Source organism: Pleurodeles waltl, chromosome 3_1, assembly GCF_031143425.1.
Source record: "Pleurodeles waltl isolate 20211129_DDA chromosome 3_1, aPleWal1.hap1.20221129, whole genome shotgun sequence".
NCBI lineage: Eukaryota > Metazoa > Chordata > Amphibia > Caudata > Salamandridae > Pleurodeles > Pleurodeles waltl.
Window position 1 is genome coordinate 1,881,036,225 of NC_090440.1, and position 17,494 is coordinate 1,881,053,718.

The window sequence follows — 17,494 nt, forward strand, 5'->3', positions numbered from 1 at the left end:
ATATTTAGATCTGACCAGCGTCCTCTTTCACACTATCACAGTGGGAGTCGAGCCAGAGTGAAGGTACGTCCTGGTAACAGGGATATTGGATGGAATTGCGGTGCTACAGAGTAGTGTTTACTACTTGCCAAATATTGGCCAGTCACACCCCTTGGTCACCTTATCGACCTGCTTAATGTGCTGATTTCACTTACCTTGTATATTAGGGAGAGACTTTATTTATGTTCTTGACACCGCATTGGATCGCTCACACCCCCCTTCCCAACTCTCCCACAGTTTGTTCTGCAGCCTATTTATCGTAATGGGACTTACAATGGTCACTAGTAGATAGCTGGAGAATGCTGCACCCCAACATTAGGGATTGCACTTTTTATTCCTTCCACATGATTTACACGTTAGACTCGACTGATTTCTTTGCCATCCGGCTGCAGAACTGCTGATCTCAGATACCAAGTATTTGGTTAGGAACCTTTCAACCCACAATCCCCTCCTCCTGTGACTAAACTGGAAGCAAGTGGATACACTCTGCCAGTGCCTACTTTGTTTTTGAGGCCCACAGTGCTGGAGGACCAAACGTTCCGAGCAACCACTTGTGATACACTCACAAACTATATCATTGAAAACACTAATACAGCCTCAACACAGTTAGTAGAATGGGACGCAAGGAAACATTAATAAGAGGCCATTGCATAGACGTGCTCTTTGGCCTACAGGCCACGCTGAGTCGGGAGCTGGACCAACCCAAGATAGCCCTACTGGGCTTAGAAATTGATGCTATGGACGATGACATTGCCCATGTCAACCTACTTGAGTCACAAGATCACCATCCACACTTACTTGTGTCCCTGCTGTGCTTGGACTACAAAGCATTCCAAGCCAAAACAAACACAGAAAGAGTTAAGCTGGGTTGTTTATTGACTTGGCTCCACAGAAGAATCAGCCCACGTGCTGGTGAAAGCCCTAGGCAGTGAAACACACCAGGGCTGTTCATTTATCACTTCTGCTTTGTGCCCTAGCCCTGGAAACTTTGGCGCCACCACTTCTTTATTGAGGTATCCCTTTAGGAGGCAAAAATCACATGGCATTGTTATATGCTGACGATGTCCTCATTTATGTAAGGGATGTATGAGATGGTGTAGACACTAAAGCACAAGATCTGAATGCCTTCAAACTGCCTGCAGTACGGGGGTTAACTGGTCAAAAACCTGCTTTCATTACACTGTGACTGCCCTATTTACATAACAATGGTAGATACTCATCTATCATGTCAAGTGTGAGGCTCACAAGTTCTGATATTTGTGCATTAAGACATACCATTCTGCTTGTGATCTCTTAAAAGGAAATTTAATGAACGGTATGTCCCTTACCTGGCCCCAAATCATATTTTGGAAGTTGCTCCCCATTCCTATCCAGGGCCGGATCACGTTATCCAAGATGGTAAATCTCTCAAGGCTACTCTACTGCTTTATGAATTTACCAATTCTTCTTGCTCCGCAAAGTTTTTTGTATGATGAATGGAGTGTTAGGTGACTTGATTTGGAATATAGGATAAAGTTGTCGCCCTATCCAAGTTACAACTACCCACTGTTAGTGGTGGACTGGAGCTCTGATATTTGAGCATTGTCATCTAGCAGCTCAGCTCCGGTGATCGGCCTGCTGGTTTGCGAGACTCCATCAGGCGGAGGTATCAACTGTAGTTGGTGTTAAACAAATTAGGGGAATTGTTTCTTGTAAAAACGTTATTGCCTGCAGCCGCAAAGGCCTGAGACGTACCATTGCCCTCAGTACTGGACACCCAATGTGCGACACCCCAAAACAAAGTCCACTTCGGACTCTCCAAAGCCCAGAAGCAAGTGCCCATCAAGGAACTTCAGGACACCCAAGAACCACCCCCCAGATTGGCCCCGCTGGCCTGCAATCTACCCTTCAAGTGACCTGCTCCAGCCTCCAAGGACTCCAAGACGCACAACTCCTGGCTGACCTACTTGAATTGCACCCGGCCTCCCTGGCTCCTGCATTGTCAAACCCAGCTCTGATCTAGGGGTCCCTAACATCTTGCAACCTCTACCCTCCAAGCGGATCCACTGGACTTGTTTTTAAGTCCACCTGTGCAGTATGTTTCCAAGTGGTCCCCTTCTCTGTTGTGCAACAGCTCCAAGAACTTCAGCTACTGCTCCCACTTGAACCAGGAACCACCCAAACGCCTCCAGCTGGCCCAGAAGACATCTCGATGACCTGGACCTAAAAATAGGAGGTGGCACGTATGAAAGCATTGCCTAATTATATGTGCATTTTTAAAGATTCTCCCATTCATTCGCATGGTGTGCAATTATGCACAAAAATCACATATTTCTAAATTTTGAAAAATCATAACAAAAGAAGTACTTACCATATATTGATGATCTTGGTCTTAAAACTTTTATAAAAATCAGAAGTATTTTAGCGAATTGGTCTTGAGTTATTCTTCCAAGGGAAAGTCCACAATTATTGATACTGTGAGTACAACAAATCATTAGCACATCTCCAAGATAAGTCTAACTGCTCACCCACACCACCACCAAAACAGAGCATTAAGTGGTCTGCTTTTTACCTCTGGATACCAAAGTGGGGTCACTTGGGCTCTCTGCACAGTGCACGTCATTTTCATACACTATATAGAGAGCCAGCCTCCTACCTTTGGTGGATCAGCGGTGGGATACAAGACTTTGCATTTGCTGATACCACTTTTTCACTAAGTGATTGCACGAATAACTCTAGAAATTCTCTTTAGCCTAGTTGTATTTTACAATTGGACTATTTTTAAAAAAAATTAAATTAATTGCTAGAGCCCTGGTTAGGTCCCTAAAATAGTGGTTAGAAATAAAAAGTCCTTACTATAGATAGGCCTTAGAAAAAGCTTCTAACAGTTAAAAAGGTCCCAACTTTAGGGAGGAAAATGGCTGATGCAGAGAACCAGGATAAGGAGCTCGACCTGGCCTTTTGGATGGGTTTGAGATAGTCTCAACTAAGGGCTCTCTGCAAAGTTAACCAAATTCACACTGGTTCTCATGCTACTACAGAAAATCTTAGACAGCTTGTGGCAGAATATGAGACTGCACACCTAGTGGATGAGGGTGAACCCTCAGAAACATGAAATCAAGAACACTCCAATAAAGCTGAGGATAATGAGATAGGATCCTCCATCTCAGAAGTAGGAGCCCCCTGAGAGGAGGATTTGTCTCTAGAAAGGTTAACCAAAAGACTGACTTTAGAAGTCCAGCTTTTGGAGATAGAAGTTAAAAGAAGAGAGTTCGGCCTAGGACCCATCTCTGGTGGCAGCATACAAATAACTAGGTAGAAGGAGAAGTCTTTCAACCTGAAACTCCCCAGAGGAGTTGCCCCATCTTATACAGAGAGTGAAGACATCACCAAGTGGTTATCTGGCTCTGAGAGAGCCTGCATAGCCAGTGATATATAGAGAAGATATTGGGGCTCTCTGTTGTGGGAACTGTTCTCAGGAAATTGCAGGGATAGACTCCTGATATTGAATGGGGCAGATGCCAAGTCCCATGACCTCATGAAGACTACCCTGATTGAGGACTTTGGACTTTAAACTGAAGAATACAGAATTAAAATGAGGGAGACTCAAAAAACCCGGAGCTAGTCCTGGGTAGAATTTGTGGTCTAGTCAGTAAAAATGCTGGGTGGCTGGTTAGAAGGTAACAAGGTACAAGATTTTGATGGGCTCTATAATTTAATTATGAAAGAGCATCTGTTGAGTAATTGTTACAGTGAAAAACAACATTGCCTCCTGGTAGACCTAGGTCCACTTTTTCCTCCAAAGTTGGGGAAGAAGGCGGAACACTGGGTCAAGACAAGGGTGACCAAAACAACCACTGGTAGGGGAGACCAAAAGAAAAAGGCCAAAAGTCCTCCCAAGGGAAGGATGGGAACCAAAATAAAGGTAAAAAATATTTGTTAGGCCCCAATAAACCTGTTCAGGAGGGTAGGCCGCAAGACTCCTCACAGCCTAAGGGTGGGTACAAAGGTAGGAACTTTGATCCCAACAAAGCTTAGTGCCATGATTGCAAAAACAGAGGACACCAAACTAGAGACCCGAGCTGCAAAAAGAAGAAAAATGGCTGTAGTCCACCTGCAGTAAATGTGGTTGCCAATATCAAGATGGGATCACAGTTGTGGCCTGACCATATCAGTGAGCCCACACAGGCAACATTAGCCACTGAGGGAGGAATGGTTTTACCCATTGTTGTGTGGCCTACTAACATGGAAAAATACAGACAGCACCCTTTAATTAATGGGACTAAGGTAGAATCCTTGGGGGATACTGGGGCTAGTGTCACAATGGTGACTCAGCACCTGGTCCACTCAGATCAGTACCTGATAGGGAAAACATCTCCTGTCACCAATGCTGACAATGTCACAAAGATCCATCCCATGGCAATAGTATCTTTTGGTTCGGGGGGTAGTTGGACAAAAAGAGGTGGCTGTGTCCCAATCCATCCCTTTTAGACTGCCTGCTTGGAACGGATTTGGAGCAATCTCCCTGTGCTGATGTTGTTCTGAGGACCCATGTAGCAAAGCCTGGACTCACAGAATGGGGTTGTGTCAGAATCAGGGCACAGAGCAGACTCCAGAGTGAACAAGAGGTTTTGGATCCTAGAAGAATGAACCAACCCTCCAAGACAAAAGGCAAGAAGACTGGGAGACCAGCTTCTGAAAAGACCACAAGTCAGAACCCCTCTTCCAAGGAAGAATACTTGTTAACCTCAGAGGGAACTGAGCCTGCAGAGCTTGGGCCTTATCACCCAGAGCTCTTGGGACCAGGGGGACCCTCTTGGGAGGATCTGTACCAGGGACAAAAAACTGTCCCATTCTTGAAAGTCTGAGGCAGCAAGCTGCACATGAAGAAAGGGTAGTATCAGTGGTACCCACAGGGTATATTGGGAGGGTGGACTCCTGTACACTGAGGCCAGAGACCTCAAGCCTGGTGCAACCAGGAGGGTGGTAGTGCCCTAGCAGTGCATATATTTTCTTCTCTCTCTAGCTGGGCATCTTAGCCAAATCAAAATCTGGAGCAGGCTAGTTAATCACTTTTACTGGCCTGGAATGTCCCAGAAGGTGAAGGACTTTTGTCAGCCCTGTGTCACCTGTCAAGCCAGCGGCAAGGCAGGAGACCACCTGAATGTCCCTTTAGTCCCACTACCTGTGGTTGGGGTGCCCTTCAAAAGGGTAAGGGTTGACATTTTTGGCCCCTCAACTCTCAAACTGCTTCAAGAAATAGATATATCCTAGTGGTAGTGGATCATGTGACTAGATGTCCTGAGATCATTTCTCTTAGGACCATCACTGCCCCTGCAGTGGCCAAGGCCCTCCTGGGTATGTTTTACCAGGCTTGGCTTTCCTAAAGAGGAAGTATCAGACAGGGGTTCAAACTTCATGTCTGCATATTTAAAACACATGTTACAAGAATGTGGAGCAACCTATAAGTTCATTACCCCATACCATCCAGAGACCAATGGACTGATTGAAAGATTTAACTAGACATTCAAAGGCATTATTGGAGAACTCCCTGAAAAAATCTTACTTCCATGTTTCCGTTTTGCATACAGGGAAGTGCCACAGAAGGGTTTTCCCCCCTTTGAACTTTTGTTTAAGCATCCTGTGAGGGTTCCATTGAGTCTTGTGAGGAAAGGCTGGGAGAGGCCTCTCAAAGAGCCTAAGCAAGACATTGTGGATTATGTATGTGGCCTTCATTCCAGGGTGGCTGAGTATATGGAAAAAGCTAGCTAAAACCTTCAGGCCAGCCAGGAGCTCCAGAAGCATCGGTATGATAAAAAAAGCTGCACTGGTGGAGTTCCAACCAGGGCAGAAACTTTGGATGTTGGAGCCTGTGGCTCCCAGGGCTCTCCAAAATGAGTGGCCTGGGCCCTACTCCATATTTGAAAGAAAAGGGGAGGTCACCTACCTGGCTGACCTTGGTAATTGTAAAATCTCAAAAGGATTATACATGTCAACCGCCTGAAGCCCTGTTTTGACAGAGCTGATGTGATCATGCTCATGGTTACAGATGAGGGACAGGAGGAAGAGAGTGAACCTCTCCCTGATCTTCTCTCCAGCATTCCATAAAATGGTAATGAGGATGGAGTGGTCTTGCCAGGCACCCTCACAAGACAACAACAGGCTGATTGCAGGCAAGTCCTCAACCAGTATTCTCACTGACTCCTTGTAGGACTTAGTTATGTACCCTTGATGTGGACACTGGAGACAGCTTGCCTGTCAAAAACAACATTTATAGGCAGCCAGACCATGTCAAAGAAAGCATCTAAATTAAAGTCAACAAGATGCTGGATTTGGGTGCCATTGAACCCTCTGAGAGCCCCGGGGCTAGCCCGGTAGTTTTAGTCCCTAAGACTCACACAAAGGGGGAGAAAAAGGAAATGAGGTTCTGTGTGGACTATAGGGGCCTCAGCTCTGTAACCAAAAATGATGCACACCCAATTACAAGAGCTGATGAGCTCATGGAGAGATTAGTGGCAGCCAAATACCTGAGTACCCTTGATCTTACATCTGGATACTGGCAGATTGGCCTGACCCCTGGAGCAAAAGAAAGATCAGCATTCTCTACCCCAAGTGGGTACTATCAGTTCACTGTCATGCCCCGTGGATTAAATGATGTCCCTGCCATCTTCCAGAGGTTGGTGAACCAGGTCCTGGCTGGGTTGGAATCCTTTAGTGGAGCTTATCTAGATGATATTGCTGTCTACAGCCTCATCTGGCAGGATAACCTGATTCACCTTGGAAAGGTCCTTGAGCCCTGTAAAAGGGAGCCCTCACTATCAAAGCCAGTAAGTGCCAGAAAGGGCAAGGAAATGTTGTGTACTTGGGCCACCTGGTAGGTGGAGGCCAAGTTCAGCCACTATAGCCCAAAATACAGACAATTCTGGATTGGGAAGCTCAACCACCCAGACTCAAGTCAGGGCATTCCTTGACCGGGTACTATAGGAGGTTTGTGAAGAATTATGGCACCATGGTTGCCCCCTCACAGAACAAGCCTCCAAGAAAATGCCCAAAAAGATCAAATGGACAGTGCGTTGTCAAAAATCATTTGATACTCTGAAGGATGCAATGTGCTCTGCCCCAGTCCTGGAAGCTCTAGAGTACTCCAGGCTGTTTATTGTCCAAACAGACGTCCCAGAACTTGGGATAGGAGCAGTCCTAGTCCAGAGCAACGATGAGGGACATGACCAGCTTCTTGCTTTTATAAGCAGATGACTTCTCCCCAGGGAACAGAAATGAAGTGCCATAGAACTCTATTGGCTTTGCTGTGGTCTGTGCCTTGAAGAAGCTGAGGCCATACCTGTTTGGCTGTCACTTCATAGTTCAGACAGACCACATGCCTCTTAGGTGGTTTCAACAGATGAAAGCCCTAAACTGCTTAAGTGGTACAAATCTCTACAGGGAATGGCCTTTAAAGTGGAACACAGACCTGGGACCGTCCATGCCAGTACAGATGGCCTTTCCGGATTCTTCTACTTAGAGGATGTAGACTCCCCAGGGAAAGGGATGGTCATCCTCTTCCATTTGGGATTGGGTTAGTGTGAGAAAGGGCCTCTTTTGACATGGTAGCCCTCACCTTTTGCCTGGAAAATTATGCAGTTTCAACCTGTGCGTGCCCTGGATCCCTGCCAAACAGGTTCCCAGGGCCAGATCTCTTTCCCCAAAACTGTCCTATGTTTGGCACTTCCAGCCACCCTTGAAAGTCCCTAGTAAATGATCCCCCTGGCACCTAGGGCATGGGTACTGAAGAGGACCCCCCAGAGTTGCAGCATTGTGCCACTCTGAGAGGCCCCACACCAGCCTCATGAAGACAGCCATTGCAAGTGCATGACAAGATGTATTCGAAATTTGCAAACTCGACACGGCACTCAAGGGAGTGCCATGTCTACTAACATTGCATGCAATATAGGTAAGCCACCCCTCTGGCAGGCCTTACAGCCCTAGGGCAGGGTACACTATAATGCATGGGAGAGTATATGTATGCATGAGGAAGTATGCCCTCCTGTGTCTTTGCAAAACCTTAAGACATAGTAAGTGTACAGGGAACCTATAGCAAATGCATGTGCTGGACACTGGTGTTGCGTAGGTTCTCATTATCCAAATGAGACTGCTGGATTTGGGTGGCAGAATCACCTGTATTGTAGATTACTGAGTACAATCCCACACCATGTGACACCTGTTGATCCAATCCAGGATTTCCAGCCAACTAGCAGAGCCTCATCTCCACCCAAAAGCAGGGATGATTGTGGCAACTGGACGTATGACAGAGAAGATTCCTCAGGGGAATCGTGGTCGATCAGATCTCATCCCTTTCTCTCAGTTACAATAGTCTCACGCAGGCAAAGACCAACATAAGCAGAGTATAGTCCAATATGGTTTATTGAAGTAACTACATGTTAGATAAAATGGCATGTATTGCAATGACTAGGATGATAAAACGCACTAGAAGAAAAATTGTGACAAAGCGAGTGAAACACAAAAACTGTCCCACCATGCTGTCACCAAGAATTATATTTATATTTCCTACCTAAGCTGTTAGAGCACAGCATGATAAGCCCTAATCCGCCCTTCGGGTTTCTCCCCTGGGAAGACATCATCCCCCATACCTGAGCAAGGAAGCCTGTTGTCTAGAAAGACACCGTCCCCATATAGGTCAGGTTTTCTGCATTCTAAGCAAGCAGCTGTAGCGAGGGCATTCAGCAATTAGCATGCAGACATGATCATCTGGCTGGAATCTCCCTCTAATGTGTATGGGACAGAGAAGTGTTTTTATAATAAAACAATTGATGTTCTAGGAAAATGTCCCCACGTAAGGTTGGGTATGTTTCTGTGAATGTTGGACACACAACATACACTTTTTGCCGCAACCCTATCTGACTGCAGTCTTGAAGAATGCACAAAGTGAAATGAATGCCGTGCTAAGAACATAGGCCCTCATTTCAACCTCAGCGTTTTTTTCCAAGACCGCTGAGGTACCGCTGTGCTGAAGACCGCCAGTGCAGGCGGTTTTCCACGCAGCGAATCATGATTGCTGGCAGCCCTCCGTCCTTTTTCGGACAGAGAGCTGCCAGCAGCCATACTGGCGGTCGGCGGGGAAGTGGAGGCTGCTTCACCTCCACCGCCCCGTCATCAGAACACCGCCCACCGAATCCCAACCTAGGATTCGGTGTGGCGGTGTTCTGGTGACGGGGAGCTTGTGGCGGAGCAGCCCCCATGGATCCCCTCCACTCCCAGTCACCGGACAAGGTAAGGTGATCATCCGTTAGGGGAGAGGGGTGTTGTGTGAGTGCATGGGGGTGTGCATGTGAGTATGTAGAGGGGGGGTGTGAGTGCGTGTATGCATGCGGGGGTGTCTTGTGTGTCTGGAAAATGTGTGCGGGTCGGTCTGTTTGCATATCTGTTTGTATGTGTGTGGGTATGTGTTGTTGTAGTGTATGTGTGCGTGTAGAGGATGTGTATGTTGATGTTGGGGGTGGGGCTGGGGAGGGGTGTCCTGCCACCCTTGGGAGGTGGTAGGGGGTCAGGGGTGTGGGGGGAGGACTCGGGTGGGGGAGACCCCTATCAGTGCTAGGGAAGGAATTCCCTGGCACTGATAGTGCCTACCGCCATGGATTTCATGGTGGTTCTAAAACACCCGAAATCCATGGTGGTATGCAGGGTACTGATACCGCCGGCGGTCTGGTGACGGCTGCCGGGCTGGAGACCGAAGTCTCCAGCCCAGCGGTCGTCACCACCCTGGCGGTCAGAGTGGAGAAGTGGCAGATGACCATGGCGGTAACCACCATGGTCTTAATTACATTTTTTTTCCACCGGCCCGTTGGCAGTATTACCACCACTTCTCCTCCACCCAACAGGGTCGTAATGAGGACCATAATGCTTTCCTAGGTGAAAGAACAATTACATAGAGAAAATAAAACAATACCGCAAATGTGGCTAATGCTAGAAAAATACGGTGATTCTCAATAAAATGTAACTGGGCTAACGTGCACAATGGAAGGCCTAGTTTGCTAAAATAATGTGTCTAAAATATGGCTAAAATAGCTACACAACACTGGTTATTAGGAGTTTCCCAGCTACATGATGGCCTCTCTGAATACTGGGTTGTTTGTTATCAAACATCTCAGAATAATAAATCCACACTGTTGCCAGTGTTGGGTTTATTAACAAATGTACCCAGAGAGCACCGTAGAGGTCCCGCTGCAAACAGCCCTGGCATGGTTGCTGACTGGTCCTAAGCAGCCTGCCATCACCAGACACAATTCTAGACTCCTGGGGTGAGAGCCTTTTGCTCTCAGGAACCAGAACATAAAGCCATTTCTGAGTGCAGCCAACCTGCACCAGCGGTCAGCTTCAAAGGCTTTACTGCCCTTGAAATCTGACCCCCAACTGTTTTTCCACACATTAAGCAGGAAAACAGGTGGGAAAACGTAACCAGAGAAGGAGAAGTGGCCCCCCTCAGCCTACACCACCCCTCAGGTGTGGCAGGTGAGGTGACACTCCATTTTGTTTCCTCCATCTTGAATGTCAGAAAAATAGCCAATCAGGGTAAGGGATGTGACCCTATCCCACAGGAAGTGGTCACTGAGTGGATGTAGCCTCCCTAAGGTAGGTGGCCCATTCCTTTAATGCCCACTAAATTCAGTATTTAATGGGTATCCTTAGACCAGCAGATCAGATTCAATGGACACAAGAATACAAGGAACAAAGAAGATCAGAGGAATGAGAATAGAAGTCCTGTTGCACCAAGAAAAAGGCACAAAACCGTGCTTGTTGCTCCTATGGTTCGACAGTCGCCACTGAGGTTTCACCTGGAAATCTGAAGGATTCTTTAAAACCTCAAAGCACTTCCAGCCTTCTGCAAATCACCAAGGACCTCTCTTAGAGTGAAGGTATCACTCTCCTGCAACCTGCAAGCAAGGAACCAGTGAAGTCCTGTTCACTGACCGGCCACTGACTAGCGAATTGTACTCAGCAGCCTGACCAAAATTCACAAGACATACGCAAAGGACAAAACCTACTAGTGTGCCACGTTTCGTGGTAGTGGGATTTCTATGGCCTAAGACATACCATTTCCCTGGGTACTTGAACCCCAACATTGGACACCCAGAAGCAAAGTCCACTCCGGACTCTTCAAAGTCCAGAAGCAAGTACCAGTTGAGGGACTTCAGAGCACCCAAAAACCATCCCCCAGAGTGTCCTTCCTGACCTGCGATCTACCCTCCAAGTCACCTGCTCCTGGCTCCAAGGATTCCAAACATGCGACTCCTGACTGACCTGTCTGCACCTGGCGTCCCTTGTCCCTGCATCGTCAAACCAGCTGTGCTCTAGGGGTCCCTAACCCCTTGTAACCTCTACCCACCAAGGGGCCCCATCGGGCTTACCTTTGAGTCCACCTGTGCAGTGTGTTTCCAAGTGGTCCCCTTCTCCGTTGTGCATCAGATCAAAGGCTTTCAGCCACTGCTCCTGCTTGAACTGAAAACCGCCTAACCTTCTCTGAGTGGCCCACAGGACCTCTTGAGGACCGCAACCTAAAAATAGAAGGTGACACTTGTGAGAGCATTGCCTGATTTATTATGCATTCTTAAAGATTCTTCCATTTATGGTGCGTAATTAAAATCATATATTTTCTAAACTTTGACAAATTATACCAAAAGAAGTACTTACAGTATATCGATGATCTTAGTCTTAATCTTAAAAAAATTATAAAATCTGATACTGATACCCAAAGGCAACAGAGGCTTTGCAAGCCCACTACATCTACACAATTAACAAACAATGGCAGTATGAATCAGAGGTGTGGCTATCAATAGTGCAGCTTGCACAGTTGCATCGAGACACTTGAATGTGAGGGGGTTACCAGACCCAAATTAGTGGATGTTGCTTTACTACCAAACAATAAGTGATTATTTTCTTGCTTGCACTAGACCCACAACACCCTTGCTTCATAACGGATTCCAATCATTTTGGCTTTAGTTGTTGACCTAATTATCTCATAGCTTCAGTCACACATAACCCAGGTAAAGCATAAAGAAGGCAAACTGTCAGATCTGCCCTCAGGAAGAGCTAGCCATTAACAAGTTAGTGCCAATAATCTAGCCCTAGAGCCTTTAAGACCAGCTTTGCATTCTTTAGGGCTGCCTCTCTAAATTTAGTGCTTCAACCCTACCATGCAAGGCCAAGTGCTGGTGATCCTCTGAAAAGGTGACTCGAAGTTGTAGTGCAATCTATATGGCACAGGCTCAGGAGAGACAGCACCATGCCAACTGCAGCCATCAAATGGAGCTAAGTGAGGGCAGGCACACACGATGGCAGAATATGCTGTGGAACTTCACTGGAGACTATCAAGCCTGTACTAAATGCATACATTCATAGGAGACCACAAAACTCATGCGTGCTGGTGCAAAGCATAGATTAACAGATTCTGCTGACCAGGGAAATCCCCAGATGGTGTTGTGAAAGGCAAAGGAACCTGGTAGCCCACCATACTGTTATAAGGCATGGCATGCTTGTGATAGACCCTTTGACTGAGCTAAACGAAAGCAGTCAACACCTGTTATGACACCTTCAATAAAGACCTCAAAGCGCTCCTCTTTGAACATCACTTGAGTTAACTCCCCATGCCTCTGCACACCCTCTATGGTTGTGCCACAGCCTCACCTAGCACAATCTATTGATGACCCTTACATGCTATAGCATATGTCCCATTTGCTGATATCACCTGCACTTAACTGCTATATTATGAATATGTTACTTCCTCTTTGTGAGGGGCACACTGATACTCACATGTCCTACAATAATTCTTAGCATTATCCACTTGTTGTTGATCTTTTTGAGTAAAGTGCTCTGACGCCTCTAGGTCAAGTCTGCGCGATATGAAAATCATAACAATAAATAAAAAATTAAATACATAAATAAATACATTAAAAAAGTAATAAATGAGGCCACCAGACAGTGCTATGAGGACACAACACATCTTCAGGCTGCAGTGAGATAACCTGGCAGATATCAGTATACTTTGTTGAAACAGCACAGAAGAGTACTCTAGACTTTGCTTATAAATTCAAGGCACATGGCTACATAGCGTAGGAGAGTCCCTAAGACTGTGTTGAAAGAGCATAAGCACAGTATATACTCACATTCGTGCACTAGTCCACCAGACGGCACTCAGGTGATAAATTAACAGAGGAGATACCAGATTGTAGTGGAATAGTACAGATAAAAGTGAAACAAAATAGTGTTTAGAGTTGTAGGTAAAGTGAACACCCCATGACTGTATTTAGGAAGAGAAAACTGATATAGACTAACGTTGGAGAGAAAGAGAGAGTACAGTGTGGCCACTAAGGTTGCACTGATGGAGTATAGGCCCACTGCAGACCCCAGAGGATGTACAGGCACAGGCACACTGAGTACCTTTAGGGGCCCCCTCCCAACTGGACACAGTTGGAGGCCTGCTGCCCGTGCACTGTGTAGTGTGCTGAGGGAGGCGTCGCTGGAGCTGGGGTGGCGTCAGTTGTTTACTGCCACCCTGGAGGTGGACCCCCTGCACCGCAGGGGCTGTGGGGGTCTTTGTTACACCACTGCTCCACTTCACTGCACTCTATGCCACTCTATGCAACTGCACTCCAAGCCACTCTTCCCCTCTGCAGTCTATCCTGCACCACTTCACTCTACTCTGAAGCAATGTACTTTACGCCATTGCACTCTACGCAACCCCACTCCACCCAGTGACACTCCACTCAATGCCACTGCACTCTACATTATTGCAATCTATGCTGCACAACTCCACTCTACACTACTTTGCACCATTCTTCTGTATGCAAAAACACTCTACAACACTTTACTAAAAAACAATGCACTCTACACCTCAGTACTCTATGCCAATCTACTTCACACTGCTGTTCTTTGTGCCACTTCACCTTAGGCCACTCTACTCCACTATACAACACTCCACTCCCACACTCTACTCCATTAAACTCTATTCCACTCTGACACTCTACTCCACTCCACCACACTCTATGTCACTCTACAACAGAACTTCACTCTACGATGCTCTATGCAATTCCCTCTATGCCTCTCCATGCCACTTTACTCTATTCTGTTCTCTGACATACTACTCCACTCTGCTCCAAAACTCCACTCTGTGCCACTCCACTCCATGCCACTCTATATCATTCCACTCTACTACACTACTCCACTCTATGCCACTACACTCTATGACAATCTACTCTGCTCTATACCACTCTATTCTACAACATTCCACTGTGCTTTACCCAACACCCTTCACCCTACCACTCCACTCGGCTCTACACCACTCCATAACACTCTATATCATTTCACTCTGTGAGATTCTACCCCACTCTTCCCCTCTACAAAACTCCACTTCCTCCACGACCCTCCACAACACTGTATGCCACCCCGTTCTATGCCACTCGATGACACAGTACTCTACTTGATGACGTTCCACTCCACGCCACTCACGTACTAACTTTTAGCCATGCTGAACAGCGGACCAGCTGGTGACAACATGGCTACAACATATTGGCAAAGCCAATAGCTCTTGCATAAGTGAGACCTATTGGCTTTGCTAGTGCTTGTTCCTTCATGTGCCTCGTTGTACTTCTGTTGTTCTTCTTTTAAAGTACCTAAACTTTAATTGTGAACAACTGCGCCTTTCCATCTCTCTAAGCCTGCAGATTCTTCGCACAGTCCTATCTTTTTATGTGCGGAAACTTTGCAGTCATAACAATACTACTTGTAAAATGCCTTTGTGAATAGCAAACATTCATAAACTGTGAATCAGGTCCAGCTTTTGTTGCAATCTGCAGGTAGGAAGCAGATGGTGAATTATGTTGCAAATGCAGTAAATCCATAAATATTAAGGAAACGCATGCCTGTAGAATATCATAATTCCAGTGACCCTGGTTGTAATATGAAGTAGCATTCTGATTCCTAAAGTGTTCCATCTATTCCTTTCCTTTGTGTTTCTCTCCTTTTCTAAAACCTCTATTTATGCATTTTGATACATGTAAAAAACCTACACAACACACAGCTCTCTTCCTACACTTATCTGACCCAGTGTTCCTTCCTTTTGCTGTCTCTATCTCTTCTGCCTCAGATTTACAAGGAGCAGCTGAACACTCGGGTGGTTCTGATTGCCGTGGAAACATGGACAGACAGGGACCGCATTCCCATCAGCTCCGACCCCATGCAGATGCTACATGACTTCTCCAAATACCGCCAGTACAACATCAAGCAGCACGCTGATGCTGTTCACCTGCTCTCGTACGTACATGGTAGTCACTGTTTCTGCTAATCACTGTTATTCGTGGTCTGTTTGCCTGTTGTGTTGTAGTTCATGCCTAAAGCTGTTTTCCTTTGTTGATCAATCTACCGTTAACTAAGTTATCTTTTTTGCAAGCTGACAAATTCCCACTTTCTGGACAAAATCTCTCCAGATGTTCATTGCCTTGTGACCAGCTGAGAGGTAGACCATTCTTTCTAAGAGAGTAAAATGGGTGTATAACAAAGTAGTGAGATGTCCACATAGGCAGACACTTCTGAACGGCACTTTTGGTTGAGGCATGCTCCATTGCCACAGAAATAGTATGTGTGCGTGGCTTCTGGATTACTGCACATTTTACATATCGCAGATAACAGAGTTATGTATTAACACCTCATTGCAAAATCTTATAACCCAGCATCATAGCACAGAAAATCTAGAACATATAAAGCTGGTGGTCACTCAGAAAATTGTGGGCAAACTTTCAATAGCATTAATAATGAGACTTATTTTTCTCTTATGAACAAAGACGCTCAGTTTAGGTTTGGTACGTCACTTTCAGACTTTGGTAATATTATTACTGGTTCTGAAAGATGTACTGCAGTGGTCTAATTGAGTTATACAAAAGGTTGAGGAGTTGGCAAAAAATATATTGAAATGTTAACCTGAATAATTACCAGTGGCTGAAATTAATTGAAGCCTTTTCCCACTCCCTTTTTTATTTTCCTCAGTGTAACACCCTAAGTGGAACAGATACTCCTAGATGTTATCCCATTCTCTCTGTGGCCCAGGAATCAAGATATAAATTACTAACAAGGCCTAACTGGGCTGAAACCGGTTAGGGGTTAATTTTGTTCATGTTAACAGGGAAAATGGTCTGTGTTAGAAATGGGATCTCTAGTTGGCAGTGCTTTGCACCCTGTCCAAGTAGGGACTCTCACGGTAAGGGAGGCACACAGCTAAGATAACCCCTGTTCATCATCTTGGTAGCTTGGCTCAAGCAGTTAGGCTTATCTCAGAGGCAATGTGTAAAGTATTTGCACACATACACACAGTAACACAGTGAAAAGACCACAAAAGTACTTCACACCAGTTTAGAAAAATAGCCAATGTCTATCTCAGTAAAGCAAGACTAAAACAACAAAATTCTAACATACACAATTAAAGATACACATTTTTAAAGATTAAATCCTAGTATAGCGCTTAGAAACACAATAGCTCCAACTGGGACTACCACAGGTGCTGCAGCAGACTCGGTGTCACGGACGTTAGTGAATTGACACTCAGGACTCACACTGTGGCAGGACCTCTGAGGCACTGCGGCGGCTTCAGACCTGTGTGGCTAGTTGCTGTTCATGGGCGCAGCAGGGACCACAGATCTGGTGCTGTAGCCGGCATTAGGTCAGAGGGAGGCACCAGTTCGGAAGTCACTCTAGAGTTGATTTGCTTATTTTCATCTTGGTTGCACCAGACCTCCCTTCCAAGGGCCCAGGAATTGGATTTGGCACCAGGATTCTCAGCAAGAGAGCCCAGGCACTGGCAGGTGAAGCTTTTGGTGTCCCTAAGACTTCTTAACAGGAAGCAAGCTGAGTTCAAGGCCTTGGAGAACCTTGGAAAGCAGGATGTAGAAAGCAAAGTTCAGTTCTTTTACCGCCAGGACAGAAGCAGCAAGCAGCAGGCCAGCGCAGCAAAGCAACAGGCAGAGTGGCAGTCTTTGCTACAGCATCCAGCTCTTCCTCCTGGCAGAATATCCCCAGTCCAGAAGTATTCTAACTATGCGGGGTCAGAGGTCCAGTACTTATACCCATTTCTGTCCTTAAAGTAGGCAAAGAGAAGTCTTTGTAGTTCTCAAGACCCTTCCTTCCCTGCCCTGACTCAGACACACTCAGGAGGGTGGGAGGCTGCCTCTGGCAAGCTAGATTCCACTGCAGGCAGACTCAGAACTGGGTGGTGAAGCCTTTGCTGTCCCTGAGGCTTCAAAATAGGAGGAAAGCTCTTCCCCAAGTCCTTGGAGATACCTCTCAAGCAGGAATGCAAAACAAAGTCCAGTCTCTGGCCTCTTGCACAGGCAGAAGCAGCAACTGTAGGATAGTCCAACACAGCACAGTCGCAGGCCAGGGCAGCACTTCTCATCAGCTCTTCTGCAGGCAGAGGTCC

At 46.3% G+C, this 17,494-nt stretch overlaps 1 protein-coding gene across 1 annotated transcript in view; it reads left to right on the forward strand.

Moving 5' to 3' along the window:
* Window positions 1-17,494, forward strand: part of ADAM23 (ADAM metallopeptidase domain 23) — an 842,294-nt gene that overhangs the window by 530,897 nt on the left and 293,903 nt on the right. Inside the window, exon 11 of the mRNA XM_069225976.1 lies at window positions 15,173-15,339. Coding sequence (XP_069082077.1) covers window positions 15,173-15,339 — 167 coding nt within the window. The remainder of the gene's footprint in view (window positions 1-15,172; window positions 15,340-17,494) is intronic.